Source organism: Rhinoderma darwinii, chromosome 3 (assembly GCF_050947455.1).
Source record: "Rhinoderma darwinii isolate aRhiDar2 chromosome 3, aRhiDar2.hap1, whole genome shotgun sequence".
In the NCBI taxonomy this organism is placed as follows: Eukaryota; Metazoa; Chordata; class Amphibia; order Anura; family Rhinodermatidae; genus Rhinoderma; species Rhinoderma darwinii.
The window spans coordinates 353,287,435-353,304,923 of NC_134689.1; the positions used below are offsets into that span (position 1 = coordinate 353,287,435).

General features: G+C 40.6%; 1 protein-coding gene across 1 annotated transcript in view; it reads left to right on the plus strand.

The window, feature by feature from the left end:
* Positions 1–8,045: 8,045 nt before the first annotated feature.
* RASSF2 (Ras association domain family member 2) overlaps positions 8,046–17,489 on the plus strand; it is a 59,074-nt gene continuing 49,630 nt past the window's right edge. Inside the window, exons 1-2 of the mRNA XM_075855343.1 lie at positions 8,046–8,252; positions 16,185–16,275. Coding sequence (XP_075711458.1) covers positions 16,217–16,275 — 59 coding nt within the window. The 5' untranslated portion in view covers positions 8,046–8,252; positions 16,185–16,216. The remainder of the gene's footprint in view (positions 8,253–16,184; positions 16,276–17,489) is intronic.

Sequence of the window (17,489 nt, forward strand, 5' to 3'; positions counted from 1 at the left end):
TTTTGCACAATAAAAACTCTTTTGAACTAAAATTATTTGTTTTTGCATCGTCGCTTTCCAAGAGCCGTAATTTTTTTATTTTTCCATCAATGTAGTGATTTTTTGGGCTTGTTTTCTGCGGGACAAGACGTAGTTTTGAATGGTACTGTTTTGGGGTGCATGGGACTTATTGATTCATTTTTATTATGACTTTTTTGGGGGGCAATGGAAAAAAATTGCAATTTCGCCATGGTTTTTGGTGTTTTTTTTTTACGGTGTTCACTTTGCGGTTTAAATTACATATTAACTTTATTAATGGAGTCATTACGGTCGCGGCGATACCACATATGTGTACTTTTTTTTTTTTTTTACACTTTTACTAAATAAAACCACTTTTTATGGAAAAAATGGTTTTATTTATTTTTTTACTGTACTTTTTATTAATAATCTTTATTTCACTTTGATGACTTATTTTATTAGTCCCACTAGGGGACTTTGCTGTGCGATATTCCGATCGCTGCTATAATGCTCTGGTATACTTCGTATACCAGAGCATTATTGCCTGTCAGTGTAAATCTGACAGGCAATCTGTTAGGACGTGCCTCCGGCGCGTCCTAACAGGAATATGTCCAGGGCAGACCTGGGGGCTTTTATCAGGCCCCCGGCTGCCATGACACCCCATCGGAGACCCGCGCTTTCATTCGCGGGCCGCCGATGGGTGACAGAGGGAACGCACTCCCTCTGTAAACAAAGTTAAATGCCGCGGTCGCTATTGACGGCGGCATTTAACGGGTTAAACGGCCGCGATCGAAGTAAACTTCGATCGCGGGCGTTAGAGCAGGAGCTCAGCTGTCATCAGACAGCAGAGCCCCGGCTCCAGCCTGCACGGGAGACCCGTGCAGGACTTAGACTAGGCGGACGTGAAAAGGCGTCAGCCTAGCCTAAAGCCCATTAGTGACCGACGTAAAAAGGCGTATTAGTGGTCACTAAGGGGTTAATGTACTGGGAGACTGAAAATAAAATTCTTTGCAGGCTGAAATAGGAAAAAGCTGCGATTCCTCCATAGTATTTTGGGTTTCGTTTTTACGGCTTTCACCCTGTGCTAAAAATGACTACTTACATTTTTTCTGCGACTTAATATGATTACGGTGATACCAAATTTAAATAGTTTTATTTAATATTTTACTACTTTTACAAAGTAAAAACTATTTGTTTTAAAAGAAAATTGTTTTGTTTTACCACATTCCGAGAGCCATAACTTTTGTAATTTTTTGGTCGACTGAGCGATGTGTGGGCTTATTTTTTGCGGGACGAGCTGTAGTTTTTATTATTTGTACCATTTTTTTGGTATATACAACTTTTTTGATCACTTTTATTTAAAAAATTTTTAAAAGCTAAGGTGACCAAAAAACAGCGATTTTGGCTTTTTAAATTCTTTCATTTTTACGGCATTCACCGTGCGAGTTAAATAATGGTATATTGTAATAGTTCAGACTTTTACGGATGCGGCGATACCAATTTTGTTTATTTTTTTTATTTTTTACATTACTTTAGAGGAAAAATGGAAAGTTTTAGTTTTTTTACTTTAAATATTTCATTTTTTTTCACTAATAATAACTTTATTTAAATTTTCTTTACACATTTTTTTTAGTCCCCCTAGGGGACTTGAACCAGCGATCATTAGATCGCTGGTACAACACACTGCAATACTAATGTATTGCAGTATATTGTCAGTGTTATAGGCTTCTGTAATAATCACTGTTCCTGTCCGTTAGTCCCAGGTGTACAGCTGACACCCGCAGGGTATGTCACGGGCTAAGTGCATGAGCCCGCTCCATACATTACCCCCACACCACGACATGCTATTAAGTCGTGGTTCGCAAAGGGGTTAATGCGCAGGGGATGGTGCAAAGTGAAAATTAAAATTTTCCACTGATATGCCATTTTAGTTCACAATATGTTGTGCCCAGTTGGTGCCACTGAAGACAAATACCTCATAAAATGTTAAAGAGGCTCTGTCACCAGATTTTGCAACCCCTATCTGCTATTGCAGCAGATAGGCGCTGCAATGTAGATTACAGTAACGTTTTTATTTTAAAAAAACGAGCATTTTTGGCCAAGTTATGACCATTTTTGTAGTTATGCAAATGAGGCTTGCACAAGTCCAAGTGGGTGTGTTTAAAAGTAAAAGTCCAAGTGGGCGTGTATTATGTGCGTACATCGGGGCGTTTTTAATACTTTCACTAGCTGGGCGCTCTGATGAGAAGTAACATCCTCTTCTCTTCAGTACACGCCCAGCTTGTGACAGTGCAGATCTGTGACGTCACTCACAGGTCCTGCATCGTGACGGCCACATCGGCACCAGAGGCTACAGTTGATTCTGCAGCAGCATCAGCGTTTGCAGGTAAGTCGATCTTACCTGCAAACGCTGATGCTGCTGCAGAATCAACTGTAGCCTCTGGTGCCGATGTGGCCGTCACGATGCAGGACCTGTGAGTGACGTCACAGATCTGCACTGTCAGAAGCTGGGCGTTCTGAAGAGAAGAGGATGTTACTTCTCTTCAAAGCGCCCAGCTAGTAAAAGTATTAAAAACGCCCCGATGTACGCACCTAATACACGCCCACTTGGACTTTTACTTTTAAACACACCCACTTGGACTTTTGCAAGCCTCATTTGCATAACTACAAAAATGGTCATAACTTGGCCAAAAATGCTCGTTTTTTTAAAATAAAAACGTTACTGTAATCTACATTGCAGCGCCTATCTGCTGCAATAGCAGATAGGGGTTGCAAAATCTGGTGACAGAGCCTCTTTAAGTGGGTTCTCCCGGGTATGTCAATGCCTTACATGTGTAAGTAAGCTGCTGTTTGGGCACGCTGTAGGGCTCAGAAGGGAGGGACGCCGGTTTGCTTTTGGAGCGCAGATTTAGCTTGGTAATATTTCTGTTTGGCGTTTTACTGGTATTTCAGTTTATAATGTGGGGGCATGTGTGAGCTGTGTGGGGTACATCAGGGTATAATAAGAGGGTATAATAATGGGATAAATAAATAATAATTCATAGATATGTGGCCGGTGTCGCACTGATAAATGGCGCCCAATCTTATCCGTTTTGGAACGCTCTGAATAATTTGTGTCGCTATATTCTGAGAGCCAGAACTTTATTTTTTCTCCCCCATGGAGATGTGCGAGGGCTTTTTTTTTGGGGGGACAATCTGTAGTTTTTATTGGTACCATTTTAGGGTACATGCAATTTTTTTTATCACTTTTTATTCCATTTTTTGGCAAGCAAGGTGACCAAAAACCATTAGTAGCGTTTGCGCAATAAAATCACCCTTTTATAAAATAATTTATTTTTTGTGTCACCATATTCTGAGAGCCATAACTTCTTTATTTTTCAGTCAAAAAAAGCTGTGTAAGGGCTTGTTTTTTGCGGGACAGGTTGGAGTTTTTATTGGTATTATTTTTACTTTTTGATCACTTTTTATTCTATATTTTGGGAGGGGTGGTGACCAAAACAATATTGATTCTGGCATTGTTCTTTACTTCTTTATTTTTGGCGGTGTGCACCATGCGGGAAAAATAACATTATAGTTTCATAGTTTGGGTCGTTACGAACGCGGTGATACCAAATATGTGTGCTTTTTTAACATGTTAATTTTTTGGTATAATAAAAGTCTTATATTTTTATTTTACTTTTTTTTTTTTTGTTCCACTAGACCTGCAACTCTGATATCTGCTATAATATATTACACTATCTAGGTAGTGTAATGTGTTATAAACTGTCAGTGTGACTCTGAGCGTCACACTGTCAGGAAGCCCATGAGGACCAGTTTCCTGCTGGCCCTCATAGGCTTCCGTGCATGGCAGACCCGGAGGTCATTGTTTGGCCTTCGGTTGCCACGACAACCAACGCTAACACCCGCAATCGGTCCCCAGGAAAGTTTGTTGCTACAACAAACTTTCCAGTTTGTTGCTATAACAAACTTTCCCTGCGATGTCACATGATCGGGACCGATCATGTCTAGGGGACCAGAGGCGGGGGTTAACAGCGCGATCCGGGTGTCAGAACTACTTTGAGACACCCGATGGCTCTGTTAACACTCACCGTGAATTCACGTCGGCGCTGTACAGAGCCCAGCAAGCGCCGACGTGAATTTACAGTGAGCGGTCGGGAACCAGTTAAAGGGGTATTCCCGAATTAAACATTTATGGCATATCCACAGAATATGCCATATATGTCTGATAGATGCAGGTCCCAGATCTGGCTCGGCTGTTGCTCAGTTGTTTCCGTAACTCGGCCACCTCTCCAATAATTTTATGCCTCGATGCGACGGTCGCCTCACAAGGTTGGAAAGGTTTAGGTAACCCCAGTTCTGGAGATAGGGTTGGTACCCGCATCTATTACACATTTATGGCATATTCCGTGTATGTTCTATAAATGTTTAAGTTGGGAAAACCCCCTTAACTGTATCTAATCTCTTTTAGGCCTTCTATACACACACATTATTTTTTTTTTAAGCATTTTAAAACAAACGTATTTTTAAAACGCATGGCTTTTTAATAGCGTTTTAGATTTTGTGACATTTAAATGTCTTCTAATATTTTTAAGTCCTATAGAGAAGCCTATAGAAAAAAGCGCCATACCTAGAGCATGCCACCGACCTAAAAAACACTACAAACTGCTGTGTATGCAGGCTTTGCCATATTTTCCTAAAGACATTAAAGTAACATCTTGGTGGGTAAAAACGCAACTGAAAATGAAAGATTTTCAGCCTCTGATTGTAAACAAAGAATACTTCTATTTACTGAGAGCAAGCAGAGATCTTGAAATATGGCAAGGAATTTAAACAAGAAGTATATTTGGAAGTTGCAGAGCTTTTCATTATAGAGTGATTAATATTTGCTGTTGGACCATGGACAACGAAGTCAGGTTCACAGTACATGTCACATTTTAGTGTTGTCTTTTTAATATGTTTTTTTTTAAAGAAAATGCAGGAACTGAAGGTTATCTATCTATCTATCTATCTATCTATCTATCTATCTATCTATCTATCTATCTATCTATCTATCTATCTATCTATCTATCTATCTATCTATCTATCTATCTATCTATCATCTATCTATCTATCTATCTATCTATTCTATCTATCTATCTATCTATCTATCTATCTATCTATCTATCTATCTATCTATCTATCTATCTATCTATCTATCTATCTATCTATCTATCTATCTATCTATCTCATGTCTATCTGTCTATCTATCTATCTGTCTGTCTGTCTGTCTGTCTGTCTGTCTGTCTATCTATCTATCTATCTATCTATCTATCTATCTATCTATCTATCTATCTATCTATCTATCTATCTATCTATCTATCTATCTATCTATCTATCTATCTATCTATCATCTATCTGTCTCATATCTATCTATCTATCTATCTATCTATCTATCTATCTATCTATCTATCTATCTATCTATCTATCTATCTATCTATCTATCTATCTATCTATCTATCTATCTATCTATCTATCTATCTATCTATCTATCTATCTATCTCATATCTATCTATCTATCTCATATCTATCTATCTCATATCTATCTATCTATCTATCTATCTATCTATCTATCTATCTATCTATCTATCTATCTATCTCATATCTATCTATCTATCTATCTATCTATCTATCTATCTATCTATCTATCTATCTATCTATCTATCTATCTATCTATCTATCTATCTATCTATCTATCTATTATCTATCTGTCTCTCTATCTATCTCATATCTATCTATCTATCTATCTATCTATCTATCTATCTATCTATCTATCTATCTATCTATCTATCTATCTATCTATCTATCTATCTATCTATCTATCTATCTATCTATCTATCTCATATCTATCTATCTCATATCTATCTATCTATCTATCTATCTATCTATCTATCTCATATCTATCTATCTATCTATCTATCTATCTATCTATCTATCTATCTATCTATCTATCTATCTATCTATCTATCTATCTATCTATCTATCTGTCTGTCTGTCTGTCTGTCTATCTATCTATCTATCTCATGTCTATCTATCTATCTATCTATCTATCTATCTATCTATCTATCTATCTATCTATCTATCTATCTATCTATCTATCTATCTATCTATCTATCTATCATCTATCTATCTATCTATCTATCTATCTATCTATCTATCTATCTATCTATCTATCTATCTATCTATCTATCTATCTCATGTCTATCTATCTATCTATCTATCTATCTATCTATCTATCTATCTATCTATCTATCTATCTATCTATCTATCTATCATCGTCTGTCTGTCTGTCTGTCTGTCTGTCTGTCTGTCTGTCTGTCTGTCTATCTATCTATCTATCTATCTATCTATCTATCTATCTATCTATCTATCTATCGATCTATCTATCTATCTCATGTCTATCTATCTATCTATCTATCTATCTATCTATCTATCTATCTATCTATCTATCTATCTATCTATCTATCTATCTATCTATCTATCTATCTATCTATCTATCTATCTGTCTCTATATCTATCTATCTATCTATCTATCTATCTATCTATCTATCTATCTATCTATCTATCTATCTATCTATCTATCTATCTATCTATCTATCTATCTATCTATCATCTGTCTGTCTGTCTGTCTGTCTATCTATCTATCTATCTATCTATCTATCTATCTATCTATCTATCTATCTATCTATCTATCTATCTATCTATCTGTCTCTCTATCTATCTCATGTCTGTCTATCTATCTATCTATCTATCTATCTATCTATCTATCTGTCTGTCTGTCTGTCTGTCTGTCTGTCTGTCTGTCTGTCTATCTATCTATCTATCTATCTATCTATCTATCTATCTATCCGCAGCGGCATTCCAGAGCAATTCCGCCACGTGTGGTCATGCCCTCATAATGATGGCGGCTGCGCGAAAATCACGCAGCCGCGCATCATACAGGGCTGACACACGGAGCTGTCAAGTGCCTTTTGCGTGCGCAAAACGGCGCGTTTTTTGCGCGGGCAAAACGCACACGCTCGTGTGAATCAGGCCTGAGTCTATGGAGGGCTCCATGAAAACGTAAGAAAATAGGACATGTTCTATTTTTCAACGGACCCTTCACACGGTCCGTTGAAACCACGGCCGTGTGAACGGCCCTATTGAAATACATGCATCCATGTGATGGCCGTTGTTTTAACGGTCGTTACACGGACATAGTCAACGTTCGTGTGAATAAGCCCTTGGTATTAGGCCTGATTCAGACGAACGTGGCGTTTTTGCGCACGCAAAACACGCAGCGTTTTGCCTGCGCAAAAGCCACTTACCTGCTCAGTGAGGCAGCATCGTATGATGCGCGGCTGCGTGCTTTTCGCGCAGCCGCCATCATTATGACACGCCATTTGGATGTTTGTAAACATCCTTTTGACAGCTGTTGCGCGAAACAGGCAGTTCGCACGGAACTGCTTCCGTGCGACCTGCGTGGTTTTCACGCAGCCATTGACTTCAATGGGTGCGTGATGCGCAAAATACGCCGAGATATTGAACGTGTCGCGCTTTTTACACAGCGGACAAACGCTGCGCAAAAAGCACGGACTGTACTGCCCCATAGACTTCTATTGGTCCATGCGTGCCGCGTGAAAACCACGCGACCTGCACGGACGCAATTCACGTTCGTGTGAATCCGCCCTTACACTTGTATACTGCCTATGATCATTTCTTTACATTGCTCAATGCTTGCTGTAAACTTTTCCGTTTTTGTTTTAATGTCTTCTGTTTTTGTCTGCCGCTGCTACGCTATGTACTGACGGGCTTTACTTCTTGGATGGATAGTTTCCATGTTCCTGGGGCATGCAGCATATCGGATGGCCTATGTATCACTTAGCAACTTTCCCACGTCTCTTGATGTATGACAAAGGCTGTTGTCCCCCCTCCATCTCCTCCTGCCATGCACCAGTATTTTAGGGCTGCTTTCTCAGACAGATGCTGTGACCAGCACGCCCCCTCCCTTTCTTAGCATTGTCTCAAAGAGTGTACGCCCAATTGAGCCCAGGCGATCCAATGGGTGGCAGGCCTAGGCACCACCACCAGCTGTTATTGGGCAGCAGGAAGGACTATTGAGCGATCTATCACAGTGTGAGTATAGACACTGCTCCACCATACACTGACTTCCCTATATTGATGGGGAGAGGGGCAGGACTGCTCCCTGGGAGGACACATTCACAGGAGGACACTATAAGGTGAGAAGACTCTTCATTTTTCTGTTACATTGTGTTGTAATTATCTGCTGATAACCCTATTTGTTTCTATTTTAACCAAATCTTGTTGTATTATCATCTCGTGTTATTCACAGATCCTGTAGATACATGCAGATGTAGCAGAGCTTATTTTCTCATTTAAGTATTTTAGGCTGCATCATGAGAAGCTGCTGAGATAATACAGTAGGGTTACCATCAGTCCTATGTAAAACCGCAGATAACACACCATGATATTATGACGAGTTGTGTCAAATGACATACTTAGCTCTGCTACATTGGTACACAGCTAGGCCATCCAAATAAAGAAAAGTTGAATTCTTCAATCTATTTGCCTCTGTGTCAGTAGAAAGGGTTAAACTTGATTCCTTGGTGTACAGGCTGGATGTTTTTGTGTATGTGAGTAAAATGCATTCTGCTGGCAGGACGGCAACTTTCCGACATTCCCCGGCACTGCTCATTCTGCGTTAACCCCTGTATTGAGGATCCTTAGGTTCTTGGTTATTCAGAGCTGAATGCATACATTGGTGACGTGCAGATGTAGCAGAGGTGAGTAAGTCATTTAGCCAAGTAATATAGTGTTGTGTTAATCTTGGTTTTACATAGGTCTGCAGGTAAACCTACTGAGTTATGCATGTGATCTGTGTATGCATGCTACTGAAAAATAAAATATATGTAACCAATGTACAAAACTGGTGCAAGATCCATTATAACTTGGGCCCTGACCTGTCAGACATCCGCACCGATGTTACTTTTACAAAAGGGAACAACATCATGACAACTACACCCCCATTATACTTCTCCCCACAGATTCATATTGGACCGCACGTACTATACATGTGCCATACACATTTCCTACTGTCCATTCTCCAGCTTCATTGACGGTTCACAGGACGGTCATACATGGGCCCCAGCATTTAAGTCATATCTCTTTAATACTTCAACTTGGGAAAACAGCTCAGCTGACCCATGTAAATCCACTAAAAGGGTTAATAATCTTCATAAGTATAAGGTATTAGTCCACGCATTGCTGTGCGCACCTTACTCTTATGGTGGCAGCACCCATAGCCATAAGTGCCTTCCCATAGGGGATTACCTCTGTAATACTGCGTTGGAGCATGCCACCATTTTTTTTCCTTACAGATTGACATGAGATCCATGAGAAAAACCTCCATGTGCCTCTGTATATAAATAATCCAGGTGTAGAGTATGGGCCGATGTATTATGGAGTCGTATAACACAGATACGACTGTGTTCATGAGGCCTAACCGACTAAAAATGCAGCTGTGTGAATTCAGTCTAGTAGTGCAAACTGTTATGAGGCTACTTTGACTAGTACCACTACTGGTGCAGAAGAAAGTCGCACCACATTTGTAGGACAGTCTGATAGGTGTCACGCAGCCGTACTATGTCCATATATTGTTTGGAGCCAAAATGGATCACATAAAGGGAGAGTAGGCAAAAAATATATGGACATACACTGTCTGGCCAAAAGTATGTGGAGACCTGACCATCACACCTATACGAGCTTGTTGGACATCCAGTTCTAAAATCATGGACCTTCATATGGAGTTGGGCTCTCTTTTGTAGCTTTAAGAGCCTCCACTCTTGTGGCAAGACTTTCCCCAAGATTTTGGGGTGTGTCTGTGGGAATTAGTGAACATTTGACCAAAAGAGCATTTGTGAGGCCAGACACTGATGTTGGATGAGAAGGTCTGGCTGGGGATGGGGTTGAGGTCAGGGCTCTGAGATCAGAAAAACCTGGATGAGAGCGTCCGTGGAACTTGTAATGGTGGCAATACTGGTCGTTACCAAGGAGCTGTCTCTTAGCTTTCCTGAATGGCAAATCTGCCCAGTTGTGGTGTGATTCATCCCTTGCTCCTCTTTTACTATATACTTGGACGATTTGCCTTTAGCACTCTGGATTCTATAATGACTGAATCAAATGTTTAATGGAGTGATAGATGACAACTTAAGGCTGGGTTCACACGTGGCGGAATTTCACTTTAATTCCGCTGCGGACACTCCGCAGCGTTAATCCGCAGCGGAGCCGTTTCTCCATTGACTTCCACTTCTATTTAGAAGTGTTCGTTTAGACGATGCGTAAAATTCCGCTGCGGAGCATAGGCTGCGGTGCGGAATTTGGTGTCCGCAGCATGCAAGGGATGTTGCGGAGTTGTGGCGGACTGGTTGCGGACTCATGGCGGAATTTCTCCATTGACTTCAATGGAGATTCTAAGTTCCGCAATGAAGTCCGCAGCTGTCATGCACATGTTATGTGTGCTGCGAATGCGTCTTGCTTTTTTGACATGACATATCTTCATTTTGGCCGGACCTATGTATTTCTAGGTCTACAGCCAGACTGAGGAAGTCAATGGGGCTCCCGTAATTACGGGAGCGTTGCTAGGAGACGTCAGTAAATAGTCACTGTCCAGGGTGCTGAAAGACTTAAGCGATCGGCAGTAACTGTTTCAGCACCCTGGACAGTGACTACCGATCCCAATATACAGCAACCTGTAAAAAAATAGAAGTTTATACTTACCGAGAACTCCCTGCTTCTGTCTCCAGTCCGGCTTCCCAGGATGACGTTTCAGTCTAAGTGACGGCTGCAACCAATCACAGGCTGCAGCGGTCACATGGACTGCCGCGTCATCCAGGGAGGTCGGGCTGGATGCCGAAAGAGGGACGCGTCACAAAGACAACGGCCGGTAAGTATGAAATTCGTTTACTTTCACTAGGGAAAGTGCTGTCCCTTCTCTCTATCCTGCACTGATAGAGAGAAGGGAAGCACTTTTACCGCAGTCCGCAGCAGCTAGTCCGCATCAATTTACTGCACATTTTGGGCAGATCCGCCGCAGAATCTGCAACGCAGATTCTGTGTGGCATTGATGCAGACAGTTGCGGAGGAAATCCGCCACGTGTGGCCATGCCCTAACTGTTCACTAGCAATTTTGTTTTAGTTTTAGACACAAGGTTAATTTCTTACGAAGCAACTGTTTAGTATCCTATTTCTGTTTAAGACACTAAGAGATTATCTGAAAAAAAGAGTCTACCTTTTTTCCCCAGAAACAGCGCCACTTTTCTCCATGGGCTGTGTCTGGTATTACATTCAATTGAAAGGGGCTGAGTTGCAATACCAGTCACAGCCTTTGGACAAGAGTAGCACTGTTTCTGGCACTCTTTCAAAACTTGTACAACCCCTTTAACTCTACTGTATATTACTACATGCAAAGATGCAGCATAATTTAAATATAATGAAACACACAAACTATTGAGACCTGGATCTACTGCAATAAATGGAGCTCTGTCAACTGTGATCACTTCCCTTTTTCTTCTTTTTTTTTTTTTACTTGCGATGTGATGTGGTTTCCTGTCGCCATTACACCGCTGTTACTGTCATTTCATGTTCATATTGTAACTATAGTTTCTTCTTTATATTTTTTTTCCTTTTACTTCTTCTTTATACATGTGTATAGAATGTGATTCCTTTCAAAACCCATAAAACTATCCTGGATAATTACTTGCAGTAGTTCTGTAAATCATTTATCTTTTTTAATTTTTGATTACTTTTTCTATCTCTTAAATTTTCAGCAATAGTTACATAGTACGATTGAAAAAATTAAAGTTCAACCAAGTGATGGGAGAAAGGGAAGGGATGGGAGAAATGATACAACTTTATTTTACCCCTATTGAACCATGGTTTAAAAAAATAAAAAAAATAGATAAATATAAAAATGATCCATAAAGGCATTAACCAATCTTCCCTAAGGCTACAAGCACACGTTGCATATTTTGCTGCCGAAAATACGCACCAAAACAATACGCAGCAAATTCGCAGGTAAAAAAACGCGCCTAATCGTGCGTTTTTTACATTTTGATTTGTTTTTTGGCGCATTTTCATGTTTTCGGGTTTTGGTGTGATTTTCCACAACACTAGATACAGATACAATTCGCAAGCGGAAACGCAAGATAAATAGACATGCTGCGGATTTTAAAATCCTATAAAGTTTCGTTGGAAAAGGGGAAGTAGGGAAAGAAAGGTGTGTGTGGCTCCAATAGGAATGTATCCAAAGTTAATAAGAAAAAATGAATAAATTGGTATTTTTGGTATTAAAAAATCCAATGTCTGTGTACAGTTAGGCTATGTTCACACAGAGTTTTTTGACGCGGAAACCGCGCCAAAAAACTCGTCAAAAACGGCCCGAAAATGCCTCCCATTGATTTCAATGGGAGGCGGAGGCGTCTTTTTCCCGCGAGCGGTAAAACCGTCTCGCGGGAAAAAGAAGCAACATGCCCTATCTTCAGGCGTTTATGCCTCTGACCTCCCTTTGACTTCAATGGGAGACAGAGAAAGCGCATTTCGCGGCGTTTTATGCCCGTGGCACTCAATGGCGGCGGGAAAAAAATGCAGTGAAAAACGGCATGCAGAGAGAGGAAAATCTGGCTCAACCTTCCAAACGGAATTTTGAGGCAGAAATTCCACCTGCAAAAAACTCTGTGTGAACATAGCCTTAGCGTGAAGATGTCCCCTAACGCTGCACTAAGGACAATAAAGTCCCAATGAGAAAATTGTACTGCAATATTATGAGTTGGAAAGTGAAGACTCAAAATTATGACATGCTAAAGATGAAGAATGAATCAAGTCTTGTCATAGTGTTGAAAATTGCCCGAAAATTGCTGCCTTTGATCAAAAGGACTGCTATATTACTAGTGCTGACTGTATGATTTAGTCCCTTCACCGGGATGTAAGTTAGCCCAGCAGTGAACGGACCACACTACACAAGCGGTAAGGTGCACAGCCAGCAGCCGTGCCGTCTGTATCACAGTGGACACAGAGGGCAGCAAGTCAAGGACCAGGTGATAGATGTTGTTAAGGACGCCGCTGTGTGAGCGGAGTACGTTGTGACCAAGCAACAATGCCGCCTGTGTCACAGTGAACACAGAGGGCAGTGGACTGAGGACCCTGCGGTGAGTATTTCTCCAGGTGGTGGTGCAAGTAGCCTCAACGGCTCTACCGTAATTCCACAAGACCCGTGCAGGGTGAATGTGGAGAACGGTGAGCACGTGTGCCAGTGAACCTAAGTGGTTCACAAAGGCGGCAGCGAGCTACACAAGTATGTCTAAGACCAGGCACATATCCAGGTCAGAATTAGACAATATAAAAATTATTGCAGGTATTTAGAGACTGACATTGTACCAACTAAAACCGTGTTGCTACGATCGTCCGTCCCCATACATTTCCATTATGTTGGTAGCACATCTCCTTGTTTGCAGCGGGAGATGTGCTGCCCACTAGCAACTATTTTATTGGCCGCGTAAATGAGCAGATCAGCCGATAAACGAGCGTTTGCTCATTCATCGACTGATCGGCCGAGCGATGATCGGGAATGAGCGTTTGTATGAATGCTCACTTTCTCTATCAGTGGCACGTGTAAAAGGGCCTTAAAAGCTCTGACATTGTTCTAATGACAATGAACTTCATCGTCTTATCTAAATAGAAGGTGAGGAGATACCATTGTCACAACTATTACAACATATTCACCCTTATCAAGTCTTTGTCAATTGCTCCCCCATCAGCATGTAAGAAAGGAAACCAAGTGACTTTAGGAAGGAAGTGACTCTGCTATCACACGGCTCAATGACAGGCCACATCTATAGTTCCATGTCTGCAAACAGGAAGCCTAATACAATTTCAAAAAGGGAACAGAAATTCTAATATTGTAAATACACGCAGAAGTCCGCACATCTGTGAATTGTATTAGGCTAAGTTATTCCAGTCAGTCACATGCGTTTGGAACAGGTAATTATATCAGAATTCCTGGAAACGCAATTGTGTCTTCGATAGAATGAATTTTTAATCTTCTGGTATCTTAAGGCTGTATCACATCACGTTTTTTGTCCCCAATGTATACATGAAACATAGGTTAATTGTAATAAATTGCCTCTTTAAAGGAGCACTCTGGGTAAAACTAACATACTACAATGCGCCACATTACAGTGCTAGCCACACAGTGCTACTGGGGGCCACACAGAACAGCTTTGAGGGCCACAGGTAGTTCACCCCTGCTTTAAACGGATACCAATTACGTGTATCATACAGTGGCATACGCCACGCATAGGCTTTTATGTTAAAAAACCGTATACCGCGCGATATACGTCTGTTTGCGTACCCCCATTGTATGAAATAGCGTAGTCTACAACACTATTCCATATTTTTTGTTCTCCATCTAGCTACTGGAGCCCTATGGAAATGTTAAGGATGTGTTCAGACGCCTTCTGTATAAAGCAGAAAAATACGAGCCTGTTTTCAAGAGAAAACAGCCTCCAAAAACCAGCTGTCAGTGAACAGAAACATTCTTGTCTCCAGAGGCTGGAAACCATACAGACCTTGTCCTACTCAAGCAGAAAGCTGCAATTGTATCCAGTCATAAAAATGGTGACTCTCAGAAACACAGAATAGTGTACAAACTATATTATAAAATGACATTATTATACGATTAAGAACCATTTACATAAAACCTCTGTAAGAATATGTGGCAGAACTTTTGCCGAAACTTCTGCTTCTGAAAATCTGTTCTATACGTACATGTCAATGGGTTGTTTCTGCAGCAGATGCACGGTCTTCTGCAAATTCCATTCAGATAAATAGGACAGTTGCAAAAATTTCTGCAACAAATCTGCCTCATGTGAATATACCCTGAGACCCCGGCTAGCAGGTGACTATAGACGTTCTATTACTCACCATTCAAAGTGGTTCCAGTGACTCCAGGTTGTGCAAATTTTGCAATGACTACAACTTCAAGGTTTAACTTCAGGGACTTGCTTTTGCTCGTCATTACACAGGTCAAATAACAATAACATGAACCATCTAATGCAAGAACGAAAAAATGTAATTACGAAAACAAACAACTTACTACAAAAATGTGTAGACCCACCTTCACAGGATAGATGACAAATATTAGATTGCTGGGGCCCTACCGCTGGGCCACCACCGCCCCCAGCCCCCCATCCTTCCATACTGCTGCTCTATACAACTCTTTTCCGAAAACAGCTAAGCACTTTTACTTTTTGTATCTCCTTTAGAGTTGTATGAAATGGTAGAGCGCATGCTCGACCACTGCTCCTTACATGTCTTCCCCATCAAGGACATGCTGGTGGGGGGCTGGGATCCACCATTGGAGTAATCGGTGGAGGTCCAAACAGTCTGGCCTTATCGATCTAACATTTATCACTTATCCCCTGTACAGTTGCATTACCCCGTAAAGGTTATGGAAATTGACATCTACTGACAAACATATCTGTCATAAAGTGATAAAAAACATAATTTGGGATTTTTATCAATAAAGTACTACACAAAAAGCAAAAAACAGGAAAGAAATAAAACAGAAAATAAATGGCTAGATCTCACAGCTGGACTTACACCTGCCAGCTACAGGCTCTTTGATCATATGATAAGATTAAAAGGGTTGTTGAATTCAGTGATGTTATTGACACACATAATGGCTCAATTCTAATGTGTGAAAGAGATAAGGAATAGATTGTAATCCCCACTGGAGACATGGACTGATGTGAGGAATATGTTTCTTGTTATGGGGGCACTGTGGCTAGCTCTAATAAAGGAGTACTAATTGTGAAAAAGTGTTGAGTGTGTGAAAATTGGTGTTTGTCTGTATGTAATAGACTATGCCTCCTTTTTCCCCTACAAAATACTGCATTACCCCCACTCTAGTGTAAATATGATTTCCGCTAACGAAGTTTACAAACATACAGGTAAACGAATGGAGTTACGTGGCCCGTTAAGTAGTGTGGAGGGAACTTATGAAACGTGGCATTACTGACCTATAATGATGAATGTCCCTGACCTGACTAATATTACTCGCAGAACATTGATTGCTACCTGATACTATTCTCTTTCAGACTCTCCCTCCTATAGACCAAGGGATGAACACATGGACCTGTTTCTGGATCCATCACTAGTCCCATGCGGAAAGGACAAGTACATTTCCAAGTGAGTTTTTCCTATTGATGCCTTCCAGTCCTATAATCTGTCCTTAATATATCCTTTGATATCAACTCTGTCTTATCTTCTGCCCTTTGACATTCTGAGGGTCATGGATAACAACTAGTGAAAAGTAAAAAAAACAGCAGTTTACGATAACAGGACTTCCTTTAGGACTCACACACAGAATTTCTTGGGCAATTTTAACTGTATCAAAAAAAGCTTCTAAAATGCTAGCGTTATTAAAATGTAACATGTATATTTGAAGGCATTTTTAGTTGCTTTTTAGGTGGCAATTCTGTTTGGTGTCCTTTTGTACATGCTTTTTTTTCTGCTGTTTTTTTTGGTCCTATAGAGAAGCCTATGGGAAAAACGCCTGAAAAAACGCCATACCCAAAGCATGTTGCGTTTGAAAAAAAAAATACCACTGACCACAAAATTGCCTCAAAAGTGTCACAAACCGAAACAGTTGTGTGTAGTGCATTTGATATTTTACTTTAAACTTTAATGTAACATCTGGCTGCACTAAAAAACGCAGAAAAACGCTGTGTTTGAATCCACCCTAACAGACAGCTTACATCTAATTCTCTCTTCAGATCCCCTTGTTCGGGTATGTGCACACACAAAATCAAAAACGTCTGGAAAAACTGAGCTGTTTTCAAGGGAAAAGAGCTCCTGATTTTCAGCCGTTTTTTATTCAAAGTCGCGTTTTTCGCAGCGTTTTTTTACGGCCGTTTTTGCAGCTGTTTTTCTATAGAGTCAATTAAAAACAGCTCCAAAAACGTGCACTTCTCTTTGGCGGCCGTTAAAAAAATGGCCCGTCAGAACAGAGCGCCGTTTTTTCCATTGAAATAAATGGTCAGATGTTTGGAGGCGTTCTGCTTCCGATTTTCCAGACGTTTTTCGGCCGTTTACGGCCCAAAAAACGGCCCAAAAATTAGCCGTGTCAACATACCCTAAGGGTGCACCTTATTCCTACTTTACACCAACAAAGTTGGCTAAACATTGCGAGGAATTAAGGGAATGTCAAATACAAATAAATTGTGCTGGCAGGTGCCAATATATTTTCTAAGGGAAATACAGAATTGTTAAAAGGGGTAACATACAAGTGACAGGTCTGGGAATATTACTGGGGTAAATAGTCATTTTCCTCTTCGTAGGCTCACAGGTGTTCTAGCCGCTGGGCCTGGGACTGTTGCCAGGTAGGGGTTAACTTACTTTCT